At 35.1% G+C, this 23,381-nt stretch overlaps 1 protein-coding gene across 5 annotated transcripts in view; it reads right to left on the reverse strand.

Annotated features, from left to right (window-relative positions):
• Nucleotides 1-23,381, reverse strand: part of MARK1 (microtubule affinity regulating kinase 1) — a 137,837-nt gene that overhangs the window by 61,264 nt on the left and 53,192 nt on the right. For 4 of the 5 annotated variants that reach the window (XM_030812852.1, XM_030812848.1, XM_030812850.1 and 1 more), the window contains exons 3-5: nucleotides 22,987-23,040; nucleotides 5,652-5,700; nucleotides 4,144-4,209 (exon numbers count right to left, since the gene is read on the reverse strand). In XM_030812852.1, the coding sequence (XP_030668712.1) occupies nucleotides 4,144-4,209; nucleotides 5,652-5,700; nucleotides 22,987-23,040 (169 nt within the window). Of the gene's footprint in view, nucleotides 1-4,143; nucleotides 4,210-5,651; nucleotides 5,729-22,986; nucleotides 23,041-23,381 lie in introns of all 5 variants that reach the window. The other variant, XM_030812853.1, reaches the window with a different exon arrangement.

Raw genomic sequence — 23,381 nt, forward strand, 5'->3', positions numbered from 1 at the left:
TACATAGATTTTTGGTTAACAATATATGCAATGTCAAGTTTTTTCCTTGTTTATAAAGAAACTTTTGGCCCACAATTTTCTGCTAGTTTATGTAAGTTACAAACTAACACATGAATAGAAAAAAGGAAAAAATTACACATAAAATTGAGTATCTGTAGCAGTTTGTGATTTAGCAAAACTCTTTAAAAAATAAGTCATAAAAACACAACCAAGAAAACTTGCTTTCTGCTTTCAAGTATTATGTAATAATACAGTCAACTCTTTATTATCCATTCTAGTAAAGGGAAGCCACAGCCTGGGCAATCAAAAATTACATTTGGCTTTATATTTGGGGCCTACATTTCAAACAAAATGATGAAGTGTGTTTTGTTGGATTGCTCTTTTAAATTCTCCCTGTCATGTAGTCTGGATAAAATTCCATCTCACTACTTCTATCCACATTGATTTATTTCTTTCCTTTCCTATACTCTGTGTTTATTTTCACTTTACTCATTTCATACATTTTAGTAGTTAGCCACAAATTATACAGAATTAAATCATTTGTGTATCTCTATTACCCCAGATGAACTGTAAATTACTTGAAAATCATCATAATATCTGTACTTAATTTGCATCTTCATCTTCATGGCAGAACACAAAGTGGATAGATAAATGTTTGGTGAAATAATTTAAAAATAACTAGAAGCTGTATAAATTTTCTACTGGATCCATTACTTTACTTGTCTGTAAGTTTTTCTCCTTTTTCTCTAGTTAGGAATAGCTTAAAACTAAATTAAACTTGAGTTACAATTTTAAAAATAAAATATTATCTTAGTATAAGGATTAAATTTATTTTTGTGTCCTTATAATTTGTACCAGATAGATATACATGTATATTAAAAACTCACAAAATGGCTTAAAGTGTTCTTGTAAAGTATAGCAAAGTGGTAAAAACAAAAAAACTCAGACTTTAGAATCAGACCAATTTTGGTATGAATTTTGTTTTAGCCGTAAGTACTACTGAAAGACATTATTAGGAAGATTTCTTAACTTCATTAAGACTCAGTTTCTACCTACTGCCTACTCACATGGTTGTCGTGAGAATTAAATGAAATAATGCATGTGCTTAGCACAGCAACTGGCATATAGTAAGCACTCAATAAATGGCATTTTTGTACCTAGGTATACAGATACATTACATACATATGCAATATCAATCCTAGGAAATAAATAAAATATTAAAAATCAAATATGCAGTGAATGTATGTCACATGAAACTAATAAATCTACAATGTTAGACAGCATATTATATAATATTAAGCATACTTAAGTGATTAAATGGGATGATGAGAACAGAGAAATGAATGGATGCTCTAATTGACTCATCATAGTAGTTAATTCTAGATATGTGGTAATAGTTGTTAATTCTAGTTAACCCATCATAGCAGTTAATTCTAGATATGCAAGTTTAGGCTAGGAAAGATACATACAAGAGTTCGAAAAATTTGGATCTACTCTTAAGTACTGCCTAGAATACACTTACCCCAGGTATTTACATGACATAGTCCTGTACTTATCATATATTGTTTGTGTATGATTTACTTCCCCAACTAGAATGTAAGTGTCTTGAGGGCTGGGACTTTGTCTTTGCTCACTCATGTATTCCCAGCACCTAGAACATTACCTGATACATGGTAAGCGTTTTATAAATGTTGTTTGAATGAACAAAAGAAAGAATAAACACATCATTCCACAGTAGTCCTGAAATCTACTTTTAATAGGCTCCTTTGGATTAAACATGGTTCAAAATAAAAAAAAGATTTCTTTGATTTTCTAATCACTGAAAATTTTCACTCCATTAGTGAACCAGAATCAACTCTTGGCAAAGAGGCAGTCTAACTTAATTCTTATTCACATTACCTTTCTAGTGTACATGTCAGATTTGATCCTAAACCCACTAGAAATTTCAGAGGGAAAATATTCAGTGTTTTATTTTCCAGAGTCACCTTGCCATTTATGGATTAAAAAGGCAAGAAAATGATTCTAGATTTACTGCCACAGAACCATGATGGTTTTTGTTACAGAATCACTAACTTGCAAAACTCAAAGAAAACCTATCGCAGGAATCAGAATTTAATGAGACCGGCTGGTGTGGTCTGAATTCCTGTACCTATTTCTCTACACTACTCCCCACTGTGCCTCCCAAATATGCTACTGAAGGAGAGCAGTGAAGGCCTTATATACTCTTACTATAGCCATTACTCCCCTTCATTAGCACCAATAGAGAGTTGACTGTACTTACCATTAACCATTAAGTCAGTACACATATTAATATTAACACAGCCTTGCAGTGGGCCTTTATAAAAAGAGAAGGGTGTCTACAGAATTTTAGCAGTCTATGATTTCCCAAATCAAAGTGGGTATAGCCCATTTCTCTAAATTTTATATCACTAAAAGGAAGAAAAGACTCTAACTAAACTAAAATTAATATTTGGGGTTCCCATGAGACACAGTATTATAGCAATCTAACTGAAGGACATAAAAATAGAGAAATAGTTCATTATGTGGTATTTGTAGATTCATTAGTTTTATTATAGATTCACATTTTATGGAAATTTACATGGCTGTTTTAATATAATTTTTAAAATCCTATCATAATAAACATTAATGATAGATTTTCAAGTTAAGTAAAAGAACCTACACTGAAATATTTTTTTCAGGTGATGAAAGCTTTGCAAAAAAAAAAAAAAGGACTAAAATATTCAATCTGTATAAACAACTGCAAAAACAATTAAATATATTAACATCTATAGTAAAGTTTTTTAGAAATATGAGGCCAGGCGCGGTGGCTAATGCCTGTAATCCCAGCACTTTGGGAGGCCGAGGCGGGCAGATCACGAGGTCAGGAGATCGAGACCATCCTGGCTAACACAGTGAAAACCCATCTCTACTAAAAATACAAAATGATTAGCCAGGCACAGAGGCAGGCACCTGTAGTCCCAGCTACTCGGGAGGCTGAGGCAGCAGAATGGAGTGAACCTGGGAGGCGGAGCTTGCAGTTAGCCGAGATCGCGCCACTGCACTCTCGCCTGGGCTACAGAGCAAGACTCCGTCTCAAAAAAAAAAAGAAAAAGAAAAAAGAAAAGAAATACGAGACAGTATAAATATAGTTTAGTTGCTACAGACTAGATAAATCGGTTTTATTCTAGTTCACATAAAATCTGAATCACCATAAAAATTATAAATTTCATTAGCTAAAAGAGCTCAATAGTAAGTTCAACACTAAGTTTTTCTATTGATTAGCAAAAAATCAATCAGCCAAATAAGTTCAGCTGCCTTCTTTCTTCTTCAGTTGCTTAAATCCTGAGCCCTTAAAACCTCCCTTTAAGTATTCTTTATTTTTACTTATTAAATGATTAATTCCATAAATTTTCAACCCATTTCTGAGAAAGTGAAGTCCTAAGTCTAAAAGAAAAGTGATTCTGAGCTGACACATTTCTCCTTTAAGGGAAAGTGCAGGAGATGAAGGTGATTTTCTATCACATATCAGTGTTTAAAAATCATTCCTATTTTTGACACCATGGTAGTTAAAACATATGTGATATTCTACTACAAATGCATCTTGCTATCTCTCTGTCAACTCAGTCCTCTAACATATAAAATGTACAGATCAATACTTGTTTAAATTGAAATACTTAATTCATTTTATGAATTATCTTGGACATGTATGTATATTGAGAATCTGTCATATGTGAACAATCTGTGAAATAAACACCTGACCTAGAACAAGCTTTTATTATAGATTTTATTAAATACATTCTGTACTTGAGATTCCCTGCTGATAGCCAAGAGTTTCTAATCATGATATGATATAGTAAAATTTAGATAACAGAATCAATACATTTATAAGACGAAAATACAAATTTAACATTTCAAAAAATGTCCCTAAGTAAAATGTAAATAAGCCAAAAATTCCATTTATAATATAGGATCGAAAGGTCTTAAAAGTAAACACTGAATTTTCCTTAAGATGTAATTTAAAGGCATTTAAATAAAACAATATATTAATTAACAGTGAAGACATAAATATCATAATGAACTCTTAGGTGTTAATATTTCTGTATGTCTCAGCAAAGAGAACTTTTCGATCACCCTCATTCTTACCCCCACTCGCGTATTCCATGACTAAATAGAGAGTCTTCTCTGTTTCAATAACTTCAAACAATTTTACTGAAAAAAAATTAGAGATATAACTCTATAACTGTTAGCACATATTGAATATGCTTTAAGAAGATCTAAGGTAACATAAAATTAGTAGAAAATTTGACTATTTACTAAACATTATTAATCACAATTTTAAGTTCCAAAAGTCTCTCAAAGATTATTACTCCTATGACAGAAAACTACTTACCACAAAGTGATTTAGAACCAACTTCTTGAGTTGAAAAAGTTAAGTTTCTAGGATTAAAAGGCCATTACTGTTTCCTATTAGAATAAGGTAATAAAAGGAACTCTTAAAATCAGAAAAATAGAATTTAAACTGAAGTTTAAAAAGAGACTATGCTACATTACAGTGAGCCATCAAAAAATGCTAAATAATCTTTGGTACAGAAACAAAAGGATTTCTGTATTTCTGTGATATTATGAAAGTTTCTGGTTAGAAAAACTACCAAATTATCAAATTTATGTAGTTGAAATACTCACCACAAATAAGCACTTTAACAACTATATACATATAAGGTTTTTAAATGTGCAAAAAAAAAGTGTTTTAAAAAACAGATTTTAAAAAGAATTTTACTTCTCACAATCAAATGATTTCATATAATAATATATCTAATCAATACGTTATTTGTAAAGATGGGGAGAAATCAGAACTTACTGAAAAATTTCACTAAAATTGAAATCAACTTTTTATTTTCTTTAAAATGCAAAGTTATTTTTGCCTGTAAACCTATGATCAAACCCAAGTGCATTGTATCAAAATATCTGAAAGCCATTTTTTTTTATAAATACCTAAATGACCTGCAATCTCTATTTAGAGACTTTTTTTTTTTTTTTTTTTGAGACAGGGTCTCACTCTGTTGCCTAGGTTGGAGTGCAGTGGTGCGATCTTGGCTCACTGCAACCTCCACCTCCCAGGCTCAAGCAATCCTCCCACCTCATCCTCCTGAGTAGCTGGGCCTACAGGTGCGCACCATCACGCCTGGCTAATTTTTGTATTTTTTTTTTTGTAGAGACAGGGTTTTGCCATGTTGCCCAGGGTGGTCTCAAACTCCTGAACTCGGGCAATCCACCTGCCTCAGCCTCCCAAAGTGCTGGGATTACAGGCATAAGCCACCGCGCCCGGCCAGAAAGACATTTTTTTTTTTTAATTTAGAAACATTTTATTAGGAAATTAAAAAAAATTGTATGCATTAATTCTGAATGACATCAATTATTTTAGTGGAGAGCAGAAGATAGCGAGGTAGCAGAAAACAGCAATCTGTAGCCTCCAGTTAGCTTCTTTGTAATCTATTTTTACCCAAAGTATCACTTTCTGGGGTTATCACTCAGGTTATCACTTTTCTTCTGCTTAAATAAACTATCCTTCAACATTGTGTCTTTTCAAATACCCTCAAATTAAGGAAAATACTTCATCGCTAATTTTATATATATATATATATATTTCATACCTATATTAGGATGATTCAGTATCTTCATTATTCGTACTTCTCGAAATAACTGTTAAAGAAAACAGGTAGATATATTTCTGTTAAAAAAAAAAAACAAGCAAGCACAGAGCCAATTAAAATATTTATTTGAAGAAATTAATCTGCTTACAAAATGCTACAGGATTCTGGCAATGAATTGAAACAAGATATTTTCTCAGTCCCAACTCTGTACAAACAAGTTATGCTAACTTAGACTGTGACATTAACTTCGCTGTGACTTGGTTTCTAAAAGAATTTTCAGTAGATGAACTCAAATGGTCTGTGTGTGTCTGTGGTGTGAATACACTATACACAATAAAATTTACAATTATTTAACCATTCCTTATGAAAAGCTACAGAAGAAAAACACTGAAAATGAAACTAAATGCTCCTTCATATGATTTTTACCCAGAAACCACCTTCCTTAGGGGTTTGACTCTTTAAAGTCATCTCTTCCGACTGATCAGACATTTTAATGAAAGATTCAGTAAGGTTTTTAGGTAGATTTGTAAAATAACATTAAAGAACAATAAAAATACATTTACTAATTTATATAAAAACAAAATGACAAGAAGCGACTTGAAACACAAATGTTAAAATTTCCCTCCTTTTCATTTTACTTTTTAAACAATATAGGGCACATTTTTCAAAACTATAATTTGGTATTATTTTCTCTATGTCTTTTAGTATGTGTTAGATTCCAAATAAAGCAATTTGTTCAAGAAAATAGGAGAACCAAAAATTGGTGATATTCTGAAAGTATATTACGACATATGCATTTTATCAGAATAAAATCTAAAGTTACTGCTTTCAGAGGTGACATTTCTGCAGGAAAGATACACAATAGTCAAAAGAACACAAAAAGATGTTGAACATTATTAATCATTATGGAAATATAAATCAAAGCCACAAAGAGGTACCACCTCACACCTATTAGGATGACTGCTATCAAAAAACAACCCCCAACTCTGCCCAGAAAATAGCAAATGTTGGCGGCGATGTGGAGAGACTGGAACAGTTCTGCAGTGTTGATGGGAATGACAAACGATAAAGCCTCCATGAAAAAAAATATATAGCAGTTCCTAAAGAAATTAAAAACAGAATTATCATATGATTTAGCAATTCTACTCCTGGGTATATGTCATATACCCAAAGAATGGAAAGCAGAGACTCAAGCAGATACTAGTACACCCATGTTCATAGTAGCATTATTCACAATAGCCCTGCAACCAGAGTCTATCAACAGATGAAGAGATAAACAAAATGTGGTCTATACAAACAATGGAATATTATTCAGCCTTAAAAAGGAAGGAAATTCTGACACATGATAGATACAACATGGATAAACCTTAAGAACATTATGTTAACTGAAATAAGCCAGTCACAAAAGGGCAAAAACACTGTATGATTATACTTATATAAGGTACCTAGAGTGGAGTCGTCAAATTCATAGAGATGTAAAGTAGAATGATGGTTGCCAGGGGCTGGAAGGATGGGGCACTGGGCAGGTTACTGTTTAATGAGTACAGAGTTTCTGTTTTAGGAGACGAAAAACATTCTGGAGATTGATGGTGATGTTTGAACAACAATGTAAATGCACCTTAATGCCACTGAATTGTATACTTAAAATGGTTAAAACGGTTAAGTTTTGTCAGGTATATTTTACCACAATTTAAGGAAAGAAATAAAATGTGCAAAAATGCATCAATAAATGTTCGCCCCAATTAAAACAAATGACTTAAGGCTTACCTCCTACAAAAAAGCTTGCTTTCCCTAGCTATTCTCAATAATTCCTACATAAACCTAGGGAGTCTGCATGTGTGCATATGTATATTCATATAAATAAATTTTTATAAAGTCCATGATACTTACAACTTTAATAATTAAAAATTACCTATCAGTAAATAAAATATAAAGGTAGATTCATTCATGTTCAAGACAAGTACTTTCTGTAACTGTGAAACACATTTTCATTTCAAATTTGGGACAAACAGCATGCGGGTTAACCTCTCAGTACACATGGCCTTCAGTACACTTGAGATCATCTCTTGCTCTGGCTCTGACAGCACATCTTCCTGACCATCCTCCTGCCTAAATGGCCCCTCTCAGTCTTCCACTAAATTTCTCCCCTTCTACTCAGCCTTTAAACACGGAGGTCCTCAGGGTTCAGCCCTTAGCCCCCTTTATCTTCTCACTCTACATGTTTCTCCTAATGATTTATCATGGCTACAAATATCATCGATTTGTTGCTGACTACTAAATTTAACTTTATCATCCCAACATTTATATCCAATCCATATATACCTACTCAATATTTTCACTTGGCTGTCTCACAGAAATTCAAACCCAATACTTGATTTCTCACACCAAATTTGATACTGGTTTTCCCCAGCTCCATATATCTGTCAAGCACGCTAATGACTGAAACTTTAGATCATCCTTAACAATACCATCTCTTAAAATTTCTACATCAGATGCATTACTAAGACATTTTTACTCACCTCCACAATTTATCTCAAATCCATCAACGTCCACCCATCCATATTGACACCATTGTCACACTGAATCTCACTGGTCTTGGTACAACCATTCTGACTCTCTTTTCTACCTTCCCATCCTCCAATCTGTTATCCATACATCTTTTCTATCCTCCCATCCTCCAATCCATTATCCACTACTTAACATCCACTGGTGGTTTCTCAATGCCATTAGAACAAAACCCCTAATCTTGAACACTGGCTACCAGACTCTGGAAAAAATCAAGATCCTATTTACCTCTCTAGCCTTATCTCATGACTCTCAAGTGCCTACTCTGAGCCTCGTCTGCTCTACCTTTGTGCTCCACAGTCTAATGGCCCCTTTGAGCTCCAAGTCACTGTAACTGATGATTTTGCTATTGCAGCCTTGGACAATGGGAGTCAGCCTTCACCCAGAAGCGTTCCTCAGAGTTTTGAACTCTTCACCTCCCAAACAGGGCTAACAGGTTTTAAAAAGCTATTAGCTATTAGCATGCTACTGACTGCTTGTCAAAACTGAGCATCTGACCCACAGAGGGACAGCTGCATTCATTGACCAAATTGCCTTACTCAGGTATGTGAACCAGGAAAAGTCAAACAAAGTAGCATCAGAAGTCATTCTATATACATATACATATATACATATACATATCTATGATACACATACACATAATAGACTATTTTTATAGCAGTTTTAGGTTCACAGCAAAATTGAGCAGGAAGTACAAACAGTTTCCATATACTCCCTGTCCCCACATATGCAGAGCCTCCCCCACCATCAACATCCCAAACCAGAGAGGTACATTTGTTATAATCGATGGACCTACACATCATTATCACTGGAAGTTCACATTTACATTACCGTTCACTCTTGCTACTACTATACATTCTATGGGTTTAGACATGTACCCATCATTTCAGTATTACATAGACTAATACTAACACTGCTCTGAAAATCATGTGTTCCACCTATTCATCCCTCCCTTTTCCCTAACCTCTGGCAACCATTGATCTTTTTATTGTCACCAGTTTTGCCTTTTCCAGAATGTCATATACTTGAAATCATACAGCATGTAGCCTTTTCAGATTGGCTTTTACATAGTAATACGCATTTAAGGTTCCTCCAAGTTTTTTCATAGCTTGATAGCTCATTTCCCTTTAGTGCTAAATTATATTCTGCTGTCTGGATGTACCATTGGTTATTCATCCATTCACCTACTGAAGGACATCTTGGTTGCTTCCAAGTTATGACCATTATGACTAGAGCTGCTATAAACATCCATGTGCAAGTTTCTGTGTGGACGTAAGTTTTCAGCTTCCTTCGGTAAATACCAAGGAGTGCAACTGCTGGATCATATGGTAAGATATGTGTAGTTTTGTAAGAAACTGCCAAATTCTCTTCTAAAGTGGCTGTACCATTTGCATTTCCATCAGCAACAAATGAGAGCTCCTGTTGCTCCACAACCTTGCCAGCATTTGGTGCTGTGTTTCGGACTTTTGCTATTCTAATAGGTATGTAGCAGTATCTCATTATTGTTTTAATTATAATTTCTCTGATGACATATGATGTGGAGTATCTTTTCATATGCTTATTTGCCATCTGTATAATTTCTTTGATGAGGTGTCTGTTCAGATCCTTCACCTATGTGTTAATCAAGTTGTTCATTTTCAAGCCTTTTCAAGCCAATTTTTGAGAAGCCTGCTCCAATCCTCAACAATACCAGATGCCTGTGGACAGTAGGAAATGTAGAATGTTCATTAAATATCTTGTTGATTCTAATTTGTCACATCAGAGAAAGGGTCCTTACCGTGGGCAGTCCTGGAGGTCCTGGGCAGAGGGAGCCAGAAGTCATATTCCCTCAATTCCTCCTCAGGGGTCTCAGGGAGGTGTGGGCCTTGGTCTGAGTGGCGTGCCCTCAGGTCAGCAGAGGAGAATGTGCCTGGAATCTGGGTGATTATCCAGAGTGAGGGCTGAGGGGGCCTCTCACTCTGACACAGAAAGGATGCCACCCCTGCCTGGGCCTACCCAGGACTGACAACAGAAATGGAGCTCCATGGGGTCCCTTGGTCTGAGCAGGTAGTCCCCTCAGAACATATTCAGGGTTTTTACCTTGGCTTCTGACTCCACCTGAGCCTCCTCTCTGCCTACCTAACCCGCCCCAGACTCACCTCCCTGAGAACCCCAAAGAGAAACAAGGGGGCACCTCATCAGGTGACCACTGCCCAGAGACTCCCAGGCTGACAGTAGGGGTAGGGCTCTGTGGGTTAGATTTGCAGAGGATCTAGGCTTCTTATTTCAACCTATTTTTTTTCTTACTGTGGCACGTGAGCAGATAAAATTCACATGTAATATGAGCAGACAAGATTCACATATAGCTATAAAACCAAAATTCACAAATCTGATGATTCTAGGTTTTAATGTAACCAAGTCATTTTTTCCAGAAAGTCAAGTCAAATATGGTAGCTTATTACATGATGACTTTCATAAAATCATTTTATAAGCACTGAGTAGTAAAATCAGCCATTTAAACATTTAAAAGTCATTTTATAAGAAAAAATGCTTAAGTGTAACTGAGGTAATTTAAAAAATTGAACAGTATTTTAAAAAAATATTGTTTTCCTCAAGCCTCCGAGAACATATTATAAAGAATAAACACAAACAGTACTTATTTTGGTTTTCTTATAAGATATAGATTTTAAAGTTTATGAACTTGTTATTAATATAAGTAGCATTATGATGTTTCCTTTGTAATTTATTTGTATTATTGCTATTATATATCTCTAACAGAAAAGTCCCTGGCATCAGTCTTGCTCTCCTACACTCATATATAATATCTAAATGAATTACCACTTCTACTTTCTTCATCTATTCTTGCTTTCTTGTTAAAATTTTATTTATTTGTTAAGCTGTAGGAAATGACTTAAAAAAATCACAACTCAGCACTTCAGTGTATCAGACATCTTTGTAACTGGCCTCTACTTAACTAACCTGCCAACCTTTGCTCTACATTCCCTCTGCAACACACAGTGAGTGACATCTGTGCACCCATAATGCTCTTGGCCAGTGGTGCTCCCTGCAGCCTTACACTCCAAGCAGTTGAGAATCATGCTCACCAGAGGTTATCTAGGTCCCAAACATGTTTGCCAGTTGCAGTTACTACTGGAAATAGTTTAATATATTAGTTTCCTATTGATGAGTAACAAAGTACCATACCCTAGCAATTTACAACACACATTTGTCGCCTTGCAGTTTCTGTGGCTCAGTATTCCAAGCCTGACTTAACTGGGTCCTCTGCTCAGGTCTTGTAAGGCTGCAATCAATGTGTTGTCCAGGATGGTTCTCATCTGGATACTTGACTAGGGAAGAATCTACTTCTGAGCTAACCCAGGTTACTGGCAGAATTCATTTCTTTTTAGGGGTTAGTACTGAGGACCCTGGCTTCTTGGTGGCTGTCAGCTAGGGGCCACCTTTACCTCTTAGAGACTGTCCATAGGTCCTTGCCAAGTGGACTTCTCCAACATGGCTATTTACTTTCTTAAGCCAGCAAATATATTCTCTAGAGCAAGTCTGCTAGCAAGACAGTCTAATATAATGTAATACAATCATGAGAGTGAAATTCCTTCACCTTTTCCCTACTGCATTGGTTAGAAGCAAGTCATAGGTCCTGTTCACAATCAAGGGGAAGGGATTATGCAAAAGTGTGAACACCAGAAGGCAAGAATCATGGGGGTTGCCTCAAAGTCTGTCCAATACAAATTTTACATAAACCAATGAAGTACATGTTTGTTGTTTGACAAAACAAACCAAATTGAATACTTTGGAAATACTAGATAAAAGTTGCTAGACTGCTGTCCAACTAGGTATGGGCAAGATAAATGCAAAAAGATTGGAATAAAATCTAGGCTTCTGCTCTGATTGCTGCCCGAGTATCATTCAATTCTCTCATTAATTAAAACAAAACAAAACTGGAAATAGTAGGAAGTGTATTATGAGCTTATGAGTGTGATCTGTACAAGGTAAATAAAGCAGAATGACAATTGGCAGAGCCAAACTCAAAATAAATAAATAAATAAAAAGCTTTGGCCCCACATGAAAAGATTCATCAATGCATATACATTTGTGTGTACAACTGAAGTGTTAAATGTTTATATAACTTTTAATAATTCCTCACTTTAACCTGCTTTTTTCAATTAACAGTTCCTTACTGCACTATGAAAGAGGGCTTTTACTTGTACTCTCTAATTGGCACAGGCATTTCCTGTGTACTAGGAAGTGTGGCCCATTAAGCTACAACAAGAATAAGCCATGCTGGTTTCTGGGTTCTAACTCCTCTTCTTTCTCTTGTCTTGACAAAGCACATCAAATTACAGAATACTGAAGACAACACTGTCATATGAATAATCTTGAATTTAGTTACTTTTTATGAAATTACTGGCAAATTCGGTAGTTTTCTTTTAGAATCGGCTGGGACATATCTCAAAACTAACAGAAACATACTGATGTTTCCTGGCAGCTCCATGTTTCAGAACAACTAATCTAAAGAAATAGACTGGCAGCAAATTCTTCAGGAATTCCTCCAAAAGTATTGGGGTGTTTTTTTGTTTATTTATTTCATAAGTTGGGCTTTTGACTGCAATTAGTTCATAAATTTAATCCCTGACTGGTACCTGGAATGTAGTTATTCCGTTCTACAAAGAACAGACATGAGCTAAGGGATAGGATTAAAATCATTTTGTGAAAACTGCAGCATCCATAACAAAAACAACACCTAAACAGAAGGTCACTCCACTTCCATCTGGAGAAGAAGCAAGAAAAAGAGGTGCAGACAGGGCCAAAGTTCTAATCAGAACTTTAACTGTAATTTTTAATTCCAATAAAACAACAGTACACAGCCATTGGATTCCTATATCTCAAAGATGTCTTGAGTATATTGTTTAATCCTTAGTTTCCTCTCCTTCAGCAGTTTTGGACAAGGAGAGAGAAAAAAAACATAAGCGATAACAATAAGATGTGTGTGGGTTTGGGTGTGTGTTGACTAAAAATGATAGGCAGTGTCGAACAATGGTTGCTGTCAGAAGGAGCATTAGGATGTTTTACATGGTATATTGAGTAAGGGTAATGGAATACCAGATTCCTATCCCATCAAGCATCTCTCCTCCCAAAGAAACACTTGAATTGTCAGCTGGATTTGGATCCCTGTTATGAAATGAACTGTGTCCCCCCTAAATTCATATGTTGAATCCCTAATGCCCAGTGTGACTATACTTGGAGACAGGGAATTCAAGGAGCTAATGAAGGTTAAAGAAGGTCAGAAGGGTGGGGTTCCAATCCAACATGACCGGTGTCCTGAAAAGAGGGAGAAATGTCAGGGATGAACTGGTCATGTGCAGGCCAAGGAGAGAGACCTCAGGAGAAACCAAACCTGCCTACACATCTTCATCTTGAATTTCCAGACTCTAGAAAGGTGAAAAAATTTCGTTAAGTCACCCAATCTGTGGTATTTTGTGATGGCCCGACTAGCAGACTAATATGATAACCCTCTAAATCTAGAGAATTTTGGCCAATTGAAAAGTACCACATGTCTTAAGCAAATGTCTAAGATATCTCTTCCTCTCCAAGACTCCCCTCAACCCCTGCCTAACTCTTTATTTTCCAGCTGGCTACGTAAAAGAAAGAGACTAAAGCTAATGGCAGAGTTTTCTGCATGAGCTGCATGAGGCAAAAGGAAGCAGGGAGAGGGAGAGGAAGAGCCACATATACCTATGTGATCTTTTAACCCAGAGCAGATCCTCATCACCAAGGTGCCAATCTTCACACTTCTTTGAGTCAGTGGAGAGAGTTGAGTAGGCATTTAGACTATGAAAAGAAGTTTACTTTGAAACAGAATTATTCTTTAAAAAGTTAATTATTGTATGTGTAATACGCTCCAGGTACAAGTACAAAAAAGAGGTAATTTTAAGAATAGCAGTGCCATGCTACTATTTGAGTTTCTGATGTTAATTTTCAGTTCTTTTTCTTTCATTTTCAAACTGTGATGTCACACAATGTTGCTAGCAAATGTAAATTTAGTAAAAGAGCTCTGAATTTACTATTCCCCTTCAAATTTACTGTTTCAGGTTTTCTGTAGGCTGGAAATTAAGGCCAGAGTTTGTTAGAGTTGTGTGTTAAATTAGGAAAATAAGTCAGGAGTGAAGGCCTCAGATATGTCTTCTATATCACAGCTATTCTAGTTGTTCAGAGGCCTTTATTGTTTCCTTCTTGGTTCTTGGCTTTGTTCCAGATAACTAAAGCTAGTAAACAATCTTCAATTCTTTGGAGATATATGCTTTTCAATTGGGTCTTTCCTGGCTAGAGCTTAGGTCAGGGTTAGCCAAACTCCATTAGTGTCAATCAATATTTCCCTCAATTATGTGCATTTTCCTTTTCTCTTCTCAACTGCTCTTTGTTCCTTCCTATCTCTTCCATTCCTCTGCTAGTACTCTTTTTGTGATGATGAAAAAGTCTGTCATTTTTAGAACTAGCCAACTGGACATGGCTTATTAGACAATCGTCATTCTAGTTACACCCAAAGTGTCATAGTCGGGCCAAATGCACATGGTTTTCTCTCCATCAGACCTGCTCACCAGTCTGATGAAGTTGCCCTTGGTCTCATCATCGTCACAGGACTTCTGCATTGCTTGCTTGATCTTGAGGCAGAAGGAGCACACTGTGGTCATTGGGAGCTTGACAAAGGCAGTGGTTCAGCTTGTTCCACCTGAGAGAGCTCTTCCAGGCTGTCTTCAGAGTCACAGTAAACTGGGCTAGTAGAAGGCTGGCATAGAGTTTTTGTGCCTTACAACACAGCCTTCTTCGCCTTTCAAGGATTTTGCTCTGATTTGGGTTTTAAGAGGGATAGGAACCCTTCTTTGTCTTCACTGCAGTCTTTATAAAACTTCTATCTGTATCTTTGACAGTTTACTGGCCTATTAATATGAAGTGTGGGTGCGGCTTTACCCTGAAGGTGACATGCAGTTCCAAGAGACTGCTAGGTCCTTGTCTATACTATCTCATAAGTGCCATTTATTGAGGGATTATGTGTACATATATATATATTTTATCTATGTTAACAGAATCCTACAGATTAAACTTTCAGCTTTTTAAATTCTAGGATCATCATGTCATTTCTTTTTTAGCTTTTAGACATCTCATTGGGATGTCAAGTATTTTGTAAAATTATTGCTAGCAGCACTATAACAATTTAAGCTAACTTCTTAAGGTCTTCCTATGAAATCATAGCACAGAAAGAGCTCTGAATATAATTAAATGGATATATATTAGATGATTTATAACTACTACAGTAAAATAATTATTCAGTATTTCTTTATAAACTTGATAACTTGCAGCCAATTATTCATTGCAAAGTAACAGAAGGAAATATTCTATAAATGATAGCCTGTGTCAGTTTCCCAAAGTTTTGTCTTCACATAGGTAGATTATAAGATTCTTATAAGAAGATTATAAGTCTTATAATTTCTTATGAACTAGTACCAATTTCACATTACTTGAATCTCGCCTAAGATCCTACACAGCTGTGGGTATAAGTTGGTGCTCAGTAAAAGTAATTGTTGGAGATATGAAGTTAAATAATTTCAGAAAGAAGACATTAAACTTAAAAGTAGCCTAAATTTGAAAAGATGGCCAATCTCATTAGAAATCATGGAAATTAAAATTAAAACTAGATACAACTTCATACCCATAAGGTTGGCAAAAATTTTAAAACATGGTAATATAAAGTGTTGACAAGCATGTGGAGCAACAGTAAATCTCATACAGTGTTGGCTTAAGTAAAAATCAGTACAACTACACTGGAGAGCAATTTGACATTATCTAGTAAAGTTGAGGCTATGCATGCCCTTCAACCCAGCAATTCTACTTGGAGAGAGACATCCCTCTATACATCTTCTCAAAAAGATATACACAATAATGGTCATTCATTATCTGTATAGTAAAAACAAACAGTTAACTAGAAAAACAAAATAAAATACATAGAACAATAAAATCCACTAACAGGAAAATAAATAGATGTAGTATATTAAGGAGAAAATGGATAAATCATGCATGGCATATTCATACAATGGGATCTAACAATAGCAATGAAAAATAAATGAACAAGGCCAGGCACAGTGCCTCACGCCTGTAATCCCAGCACTTTGGGATGCTGAGGCAGGTGGATCACCTGAGGTCAGGAGTTCAAGACCAGCCTGGCCAACACGGTGAAACCCTGTCTCCACTAAAAATACAAAAAATTAGTTGGGCTTGGTGGCAGGCACCTGTAATCCCAGCTACTTGGGAGGCTAAGACAGGAGAATCACCTGAACCCGGGAGGTGGAGGTTGCAGTGAGCAGAGATCACGCCACTGCACTCCAGTCTGGGCAACAAGAGTGAAACTCTGTCCAAAAAAAGAAAGACAGAAAGACAGACAGAGAGACAGAGAGAAGGAAGGAAGGAAGGAAGGAAGGAAGGAAGGAAGGAAGGAAGGAAGGAAGAAAAAAAGAAAGAAAGAAAGAAAAAAGAGAAGAGAAGAGGAAAGGAAAGGAAAGGAAAGGAAAGGAAAGGAAAGGAAAGGAAAGGAAAGGAAAGGAAAGAAAAGAAAAGAAAAGAAAAAGAGGGAGGGAGGGAGGAAGGAAGGAAAGAGGGAAGGAAAGAAAGGAGAGACTATATAGTTACCATGAATAAACTATAAGACAATGTTAAATGAAAAAATCCAGTTACAGAAAGACAGGAAATTTTAAAATAACTAAAATATTGTATTTTAAGTACAATCATATGTAAAAAAGTTTTTAAAAATTTGAGTGGGAATAAGAAAGACCAAATTCAGAATAGTAGTTATTTCTAGGTAGGAAAAGACAAGACTAGAATCAAGAAATGACACATGGGTCTTCAACTATAGCTGTGATGTTTTATTTCTTTAAAAACAAGATTAGAACAAAATATTTTAGTGCAATAAATAAATACCATGAGAAAGCAACTTTTTTAAAATGGGAAAGACATTTTGAAGTCCCCATCCAAAAATTAAAAATAGACTAGTTTATTACATCAACAAACTGCCAAGCTTAGAAAAACACGAAAATATGATGCTTAAAATAACTAAATAAGAAAATAAGACTGCGACTTTTAAAACAGCCAGATAGTCTAAACTTCACAGGTGACTTAAAGACTCTAAGCCTCCTTCATTTCCCTCAAGAGAAAATTCTTCCACATTGATTTCAGTGTATCTTAAGTAGCTTCTTGAGAACATAGAAATGGATGCTTTGCAGCTATTAAAAACCAAGCAATTAGGATAGAGGTTTTCGGAGTTAGAGGCAGAATACAGGCATTAAAACAAAAACATCAGAAACAAAAAGTGTCAACAAACAAATCAACAAACGACTACCAAAACCAAAACAAATAAAAACGAAAGTGGTTATTTATAAATAATCCTTGGTTATGAGTGCTTGATTTTATGGAGGTTAAGTGGATTTAACACTGTTAGGGGAATAGGAAAGGTTTCCCTAAAGAAGTAACTCTAGGCTGAAATGGGAGGAATGAGTAAGGACTAATTAGGGGAAGAGGGGAGATAAGCCTTACCCAGAAGGTGGCAGAAAGTTGCAAAGGCCTGGTAACTGGAATAGAGTATGAATAGGAGCAGATGAAAATCACTAAAGCTGCAGGAGTCGGGGAAGAGGACAGTGAAGAGAAGCTACGGAGAGTTCATGGTCCATGAGGTGGAAAAGGAAGGTAGGACCTTTATACCATGTTAATGAATTTGATTTTTGGACTACAAACAATAAAACGCCATCTGAAAGTTTTAACAAAGGGATAGCATATTCACAGATGTATTTTGCATCCTTGACGACTTTTAAACTCTATGTATTACATTTTAAACTCTCTCTCTCTCTGTGTGTGTGTGTGTGTGTGTGTGTGTGTGTGTATACGTATGTAAAGTGGATGCAGCTGGAAGGCTACAAGAAGATAACAGTGACTTTGTCTAAACTGGTCATGATGGAGAAAGATAAAAGCAGACATTTTCAAAAGAGATATAAGAAATAAAATCAGCAAGACTGAAAATTCCCAAGTCACAATCATAGATTGACTGGGAAAATGAATAAGCATTAGGTAATGTTTCAGGTAATTCTCAAGACAGTGATTACTGAATCTAATCTTAAAGAGATATTTCTCCCCGAAGATTATGTATGGCTGTGAAATTCTAGGTTGTTGAGCTTACTAAACTCAAAATGTGAAAGATTGAAAGTTTTAATTTGAGAGATATTAGCAAATAGATTTTTGACATACTCTTTGGATATGCTTGCTCTGGAAGATATTTTTCATATTTGGATGCACATCTGTATGTTAAAAATGCCGAATTATATGTCATTGAGCCCTTTCTCCAGTAATTAAAGAGGGCTAACAAGGTTTAGAAAAGTCAGATTTTTGGTCACTAAACTGCACAGTTTGTTTTTCTCAGCAAATCTGATGATCACATCCTCAAAATTTAAACTGTTGATATTTTAGCCAGATATTAATATTACTGGTATCACCTTTAAAACACTTGTTTAAACACCTTTCCCTCAAAATCCTCATATTTCAGTGTGGAAAGTATACTTCCCACCAATTCTTCATATGATTTTATGTTAAACTCTGTTTTCAGTATTTTGTCCAAAACCAAATCAAAATTAAAAGCATTTTGCTGACTGACCACTAATCTCATGGAGAGTGAAACAGTGGGTAACTGGCTATTAGGCATAATCTTATTTATTCACATGGAAGAATTATTCCTTGCAGAATATCCCCACCTTTAACCCTCAAAAAAGCTCTAGGGGTATTTCATCATTATTGATTAAAAGATAACTTATGCAGTCTACATACCATTTCACAAAATAATAATTCTCTTATCACTTATGTTTTTGTTGGCCCACCTAAGAACTGGCCAAATTGTTCCTTCAAATGATCCATACATGTGACAAGAAGTATATGAAAGAAGTACTCAGCACTAAGTGGTTTTGTTCAGCTATAAAGTGAAATATGCTATATAGCATGTATATGTGAGAGTAGCTGATATTTCAATATATGTCCAATAGTGACATTTGTTAAGGAATATTTCCAAGGAGCTTCTTGTGCTCTCTCCTTGATAAAAATATTTGTCCATAATTTTGTGATTGGTTTTGCAAGTTTGGTTTCTGATAATTTGCTAAAACATACTGAATTCTGAATATTGCTCCCATGGTTCTGTTCTCCTCTCTACCTTTAGTTACCAAATTCTTCAACATGACAAAGATTATTTTGCAGATATTCTGGAAAACTTAATTAGCTTACCAGAGAGGTCTCTGGGCTTTATTCAAAAACTCACAAAAGTTTAAATGGCTTAGGCCACCATTTGACAACATTTTATATAACAGGTAACACACCAGACACGAGTGGTAAATTGATTATTCATTTAATAAAGTCTAATTTTCAGAATTCAATAATTTAAATATTTTACCCTTTTCCTGTTTGTGTAAAATCACTGTCCTAGCAAAGCGATTCACATTCTATAAAACTTTAATGCAGCAGTCATCTATTATATAATGACATAATTCTGAGTTGTAGTAAGTCTTGTTTTTATTTTCATTACAGATTTTACTACTTAGGAAATCACTTCTGAACCACTTAGCCACTTTCGTGAATTTGGAACATAATATAACACAGTAAAACAATAGAAAATGCAAATTAATAAGTAATACACAGAAGATACAAAAATGTTAGCAGAGATAAACTGCACCCTGGTGACTGTAAGCTGAGACAGACTGACACAAACTTTGTCATCTTTGCATAAATTGATGTGTCCAAGTTTCAAAACTAGTGATATCTCTGAGAAGATGATCTTACAACATTTCAAATTTATGAACTATGAAAACTATTATTTTATTGTCTTGCTTTTCTTTCAACATTAGTAGGCTGCTTAAAAGAACCCCAGGAGGCAGGGTGCAGTGGCTCACGCCCGTAATCCCAACACTTTGGGAGGCCAAGGTGGGTAGATCACATGGTCAGGAGATCGAGACCATGCTGGCCAACATGGTGAATCCTCGTCTCTACTAAAAATACAAAAAAAAAAAAAAAAAAAAATTAGCCAGGCATGGTGCATGCGCCTATAGTCCAATCTACTCAGGAGGCTGAGGCAGGAGAATCGCTTGAGCCTGGGAGGTGGAGGTTGCAGTGAGCCGAGATCACACCACTGCACTCCAGCCTGGGCAACAGAGCAAGACTCTGTCTCAAAAAAAAGAACCCCAGGAATCACTAGTATGGTTCATGGACCCTCTTCTAAAATACATTATTATATGAGGTAGAACTAATGCTTTAAAGAGGAAGAACTAAAAATAGCATCTACCTAAAATACTTTTTAACTATGAAAACTCATTAAATTGGATTCCATTAATTCAAAATATGTAACACAAATAATATGAGCATATTATGGGAACAATATTGAAGCCAAAGATACTTAACAATTCCAAAAACCAAACACGTTTAAGAACTTTGTATTTTGGCAGTATTAAGCAGTGTATCAACTTTAGATTCTTTTATCTATCATTGATGTTTGCAAAAGAAGGCAATAATTCCTATAAATATCTGATACACAGAAGAGGATAAAGGAGAGGGATCAGCTTAAATTCAGATCAAACCAGAACAAATTTACCCAAACACTTCTAGAAGTGAGATTACAATGAATCCTTATTTCATATAAATGTGCGATAATTACCTGCCTTTTAATGAGTATACCTAAGACATGGAAGCAAATTTTACTATCTTTTTCAATGCTAGGGAAAAATGGATTGTTTTACATTCCATTATTTTTAAGTATGACTGACTGGGAGATGCTACTGCCTAAATAGGAAAGGTCAAATGCTGAATGTTCTAAACACATGAGAATTAATGAAGACTTGATCTGCTTTTTCTTCAGAACTTCTACAAGAAAGCAAATCTATGAACATACATGTAAATCACTCAAAAAACAAACACACACAGTGTACTGGCTACATTTAGTGAGTCTTCATCTTTATTTTCACAGGCTAAAGAAAACAAAATTGTATCTTTTTTTTATATGCCTATTTGGAAAAGCAATAATTTATCAACAGGATTAGTAGATTTTATGACAGAAATTACTTATCACCAACAAGTACATGTTTTAGTTATTCAGATAAAGAAAGCAACATTCAGTTTCATGTTCACATGTTTCAGTAAGTACAACTTTGTTTATACAACCTTGGGAAAGACAGAGTAGGAGTCACATTACTGTGTATTCCAGCCAGCACAACAGGCCTGAGTAGTTCTAGATGCCACTTAAAAATCACTCAATTTGCCAGAGTAACCCACAACTAAATCCAGGAAAAGTAGAAAAGCTAGGTGGGCCATGGACAGGGACACTGTGTACAACTACGCAGTTTGTACATTTTAAGTGGGTTCCCAGCACAAGGGTGGGCAAAGATATGTCCTACTGTGGTTCCAGCCCAGTAAAAAACAGCATCTTTGCGTAGTTAATTGGTCCAGGGAGGATGTCTTTTTGTCACTTACGCAAAGGCATCATGGTTAGCAAAAAGACTGGTGCTAGAAGAAGAGACTTTCTCCAAGAAGAGACCAATAATACGTTATCTCACATTCACAGAAAAAGAAGAACCCAGCAAAGTTTTCATGTTCTTACTGGGCAGAAATATCAGTGTTATGAAAAGTTATACTGGTTGTCAAATTTTCAAAAGAATCTCCGATAAGTACAAAGACAGAGCTCTAAGAAGAAATCCGGGACTGAGCCAAATGAGAAGAAAGTTCGAATATCACAAACCTAAATTTTTAATCTAACGCTATAATCATAGCAGATGTAAGCACAGCATGTAACAATTTCTTATAAGATTCTTTCTGTTTTAGGAATTCAAAGTCATTTGTGTTAAAATTACATACGTGACAGTGGTCCCATTATATTCTAATAAAAGTCACAATGTATATTCTCTCACTCTATACAAACCTATCACATATGGCATGAATGTTAAAACATTTGCTTCCTTTTTAAAGTACTAAAACGTGCATCTGAGAAAATTTTCCCATTTAAGTAATTAATGAAGTAACGTGAAACAGCTTTGGTTTGCTAAGGCAATCCCTGTCCTAACTGCTTTCTTTTCTCTCTATGTTGTTTCATATTTTCATCCTTTAAAGAAACATTCTTATTTTGTACTATGAGTTATCTGAAAGACTAGTAGTTCTTGTGGAAGAAGAAGAAGAGCAAATGAAGCAATAAAAGGAAACTCACCTATGAACAATATTAACTTCTAACTAGATTTTTAATTACGAAGCTTACCAGCAAGGTCTCTGGACTTTATCTGAAAACTCACAAAAGTTTAAATGGCTTAGGCCACCACCATTTGTCATTTTATATAACAGCTAAGACACCTGATACTATCAGTAAATGGATTATTCATTTAATATAAATCTAATTTTCAGAGGTCAATTCTGAATACTTGAAAATACTTCAAAATATTTGAATATTTCAAATCCTGAATACTCCAAAATGTATGATATTTTATGCTATTGAATAGAAGAGATAAATTTCTTTCATATAGTACATGTATTTAAGTAGTAGATAGTTTTCAAGCAACTACTTGGTAAGTCATAAACATTACATTTTATATCATGTCTTTTCTTCATATATTGAGGAAATGTAGATTGTACCTAACAGAAAATTTAGAATGACTGATTTTATAGAACTTCACATATTAATGATAAATTCACATTCTAATTACTTATTAAATTAATTAAATACCTTTTGTAGACTGGTAGGATTTAGCTGAGTTTTGTCTATTATTTTCACAGCAACCTAAAAAAGAAGAATCATTAAACTCTATTTGAAAAATGCATATTTTAATGAATAAAACTTACAAAAAATCCAACTTTTGTTTCATTCCTGACTAGATATAATTTAGCTCTTTTTAGGTGTTCACATAATCAGATAGTAACGTTTTGATAATTTGGCAGCCTTAGAATATACTCCATTGACCCAAGTCTTTAATCTTTTGATCCTGAGCCAATGAAATGAAAGCTTTGTTATTTCTCCTAAGTTTCCTTCTTTAAAGTAAAAATCATCCTGTATCTTAACCTTTTACTCATGATCTTGATAACCAACAATTATAGGGCAAAGTGGCCTGTGAACTTGCAGTA

The sequence above is a fragment of the Nomascus leucogenys genome, chromosome 5 (genome assembly GCF_006542625.1).
Source record: "Nomascus leucogenys isolate Asia chromosome 5, Asia_NLE_v1, whole genome shotgun sequence".
Lineage (NCBI taxonomy): Eukaryota > Metazoa > Chordata > Mammalia > Primates > Hylobatidae > Nomascus > Nomascus leucogenys.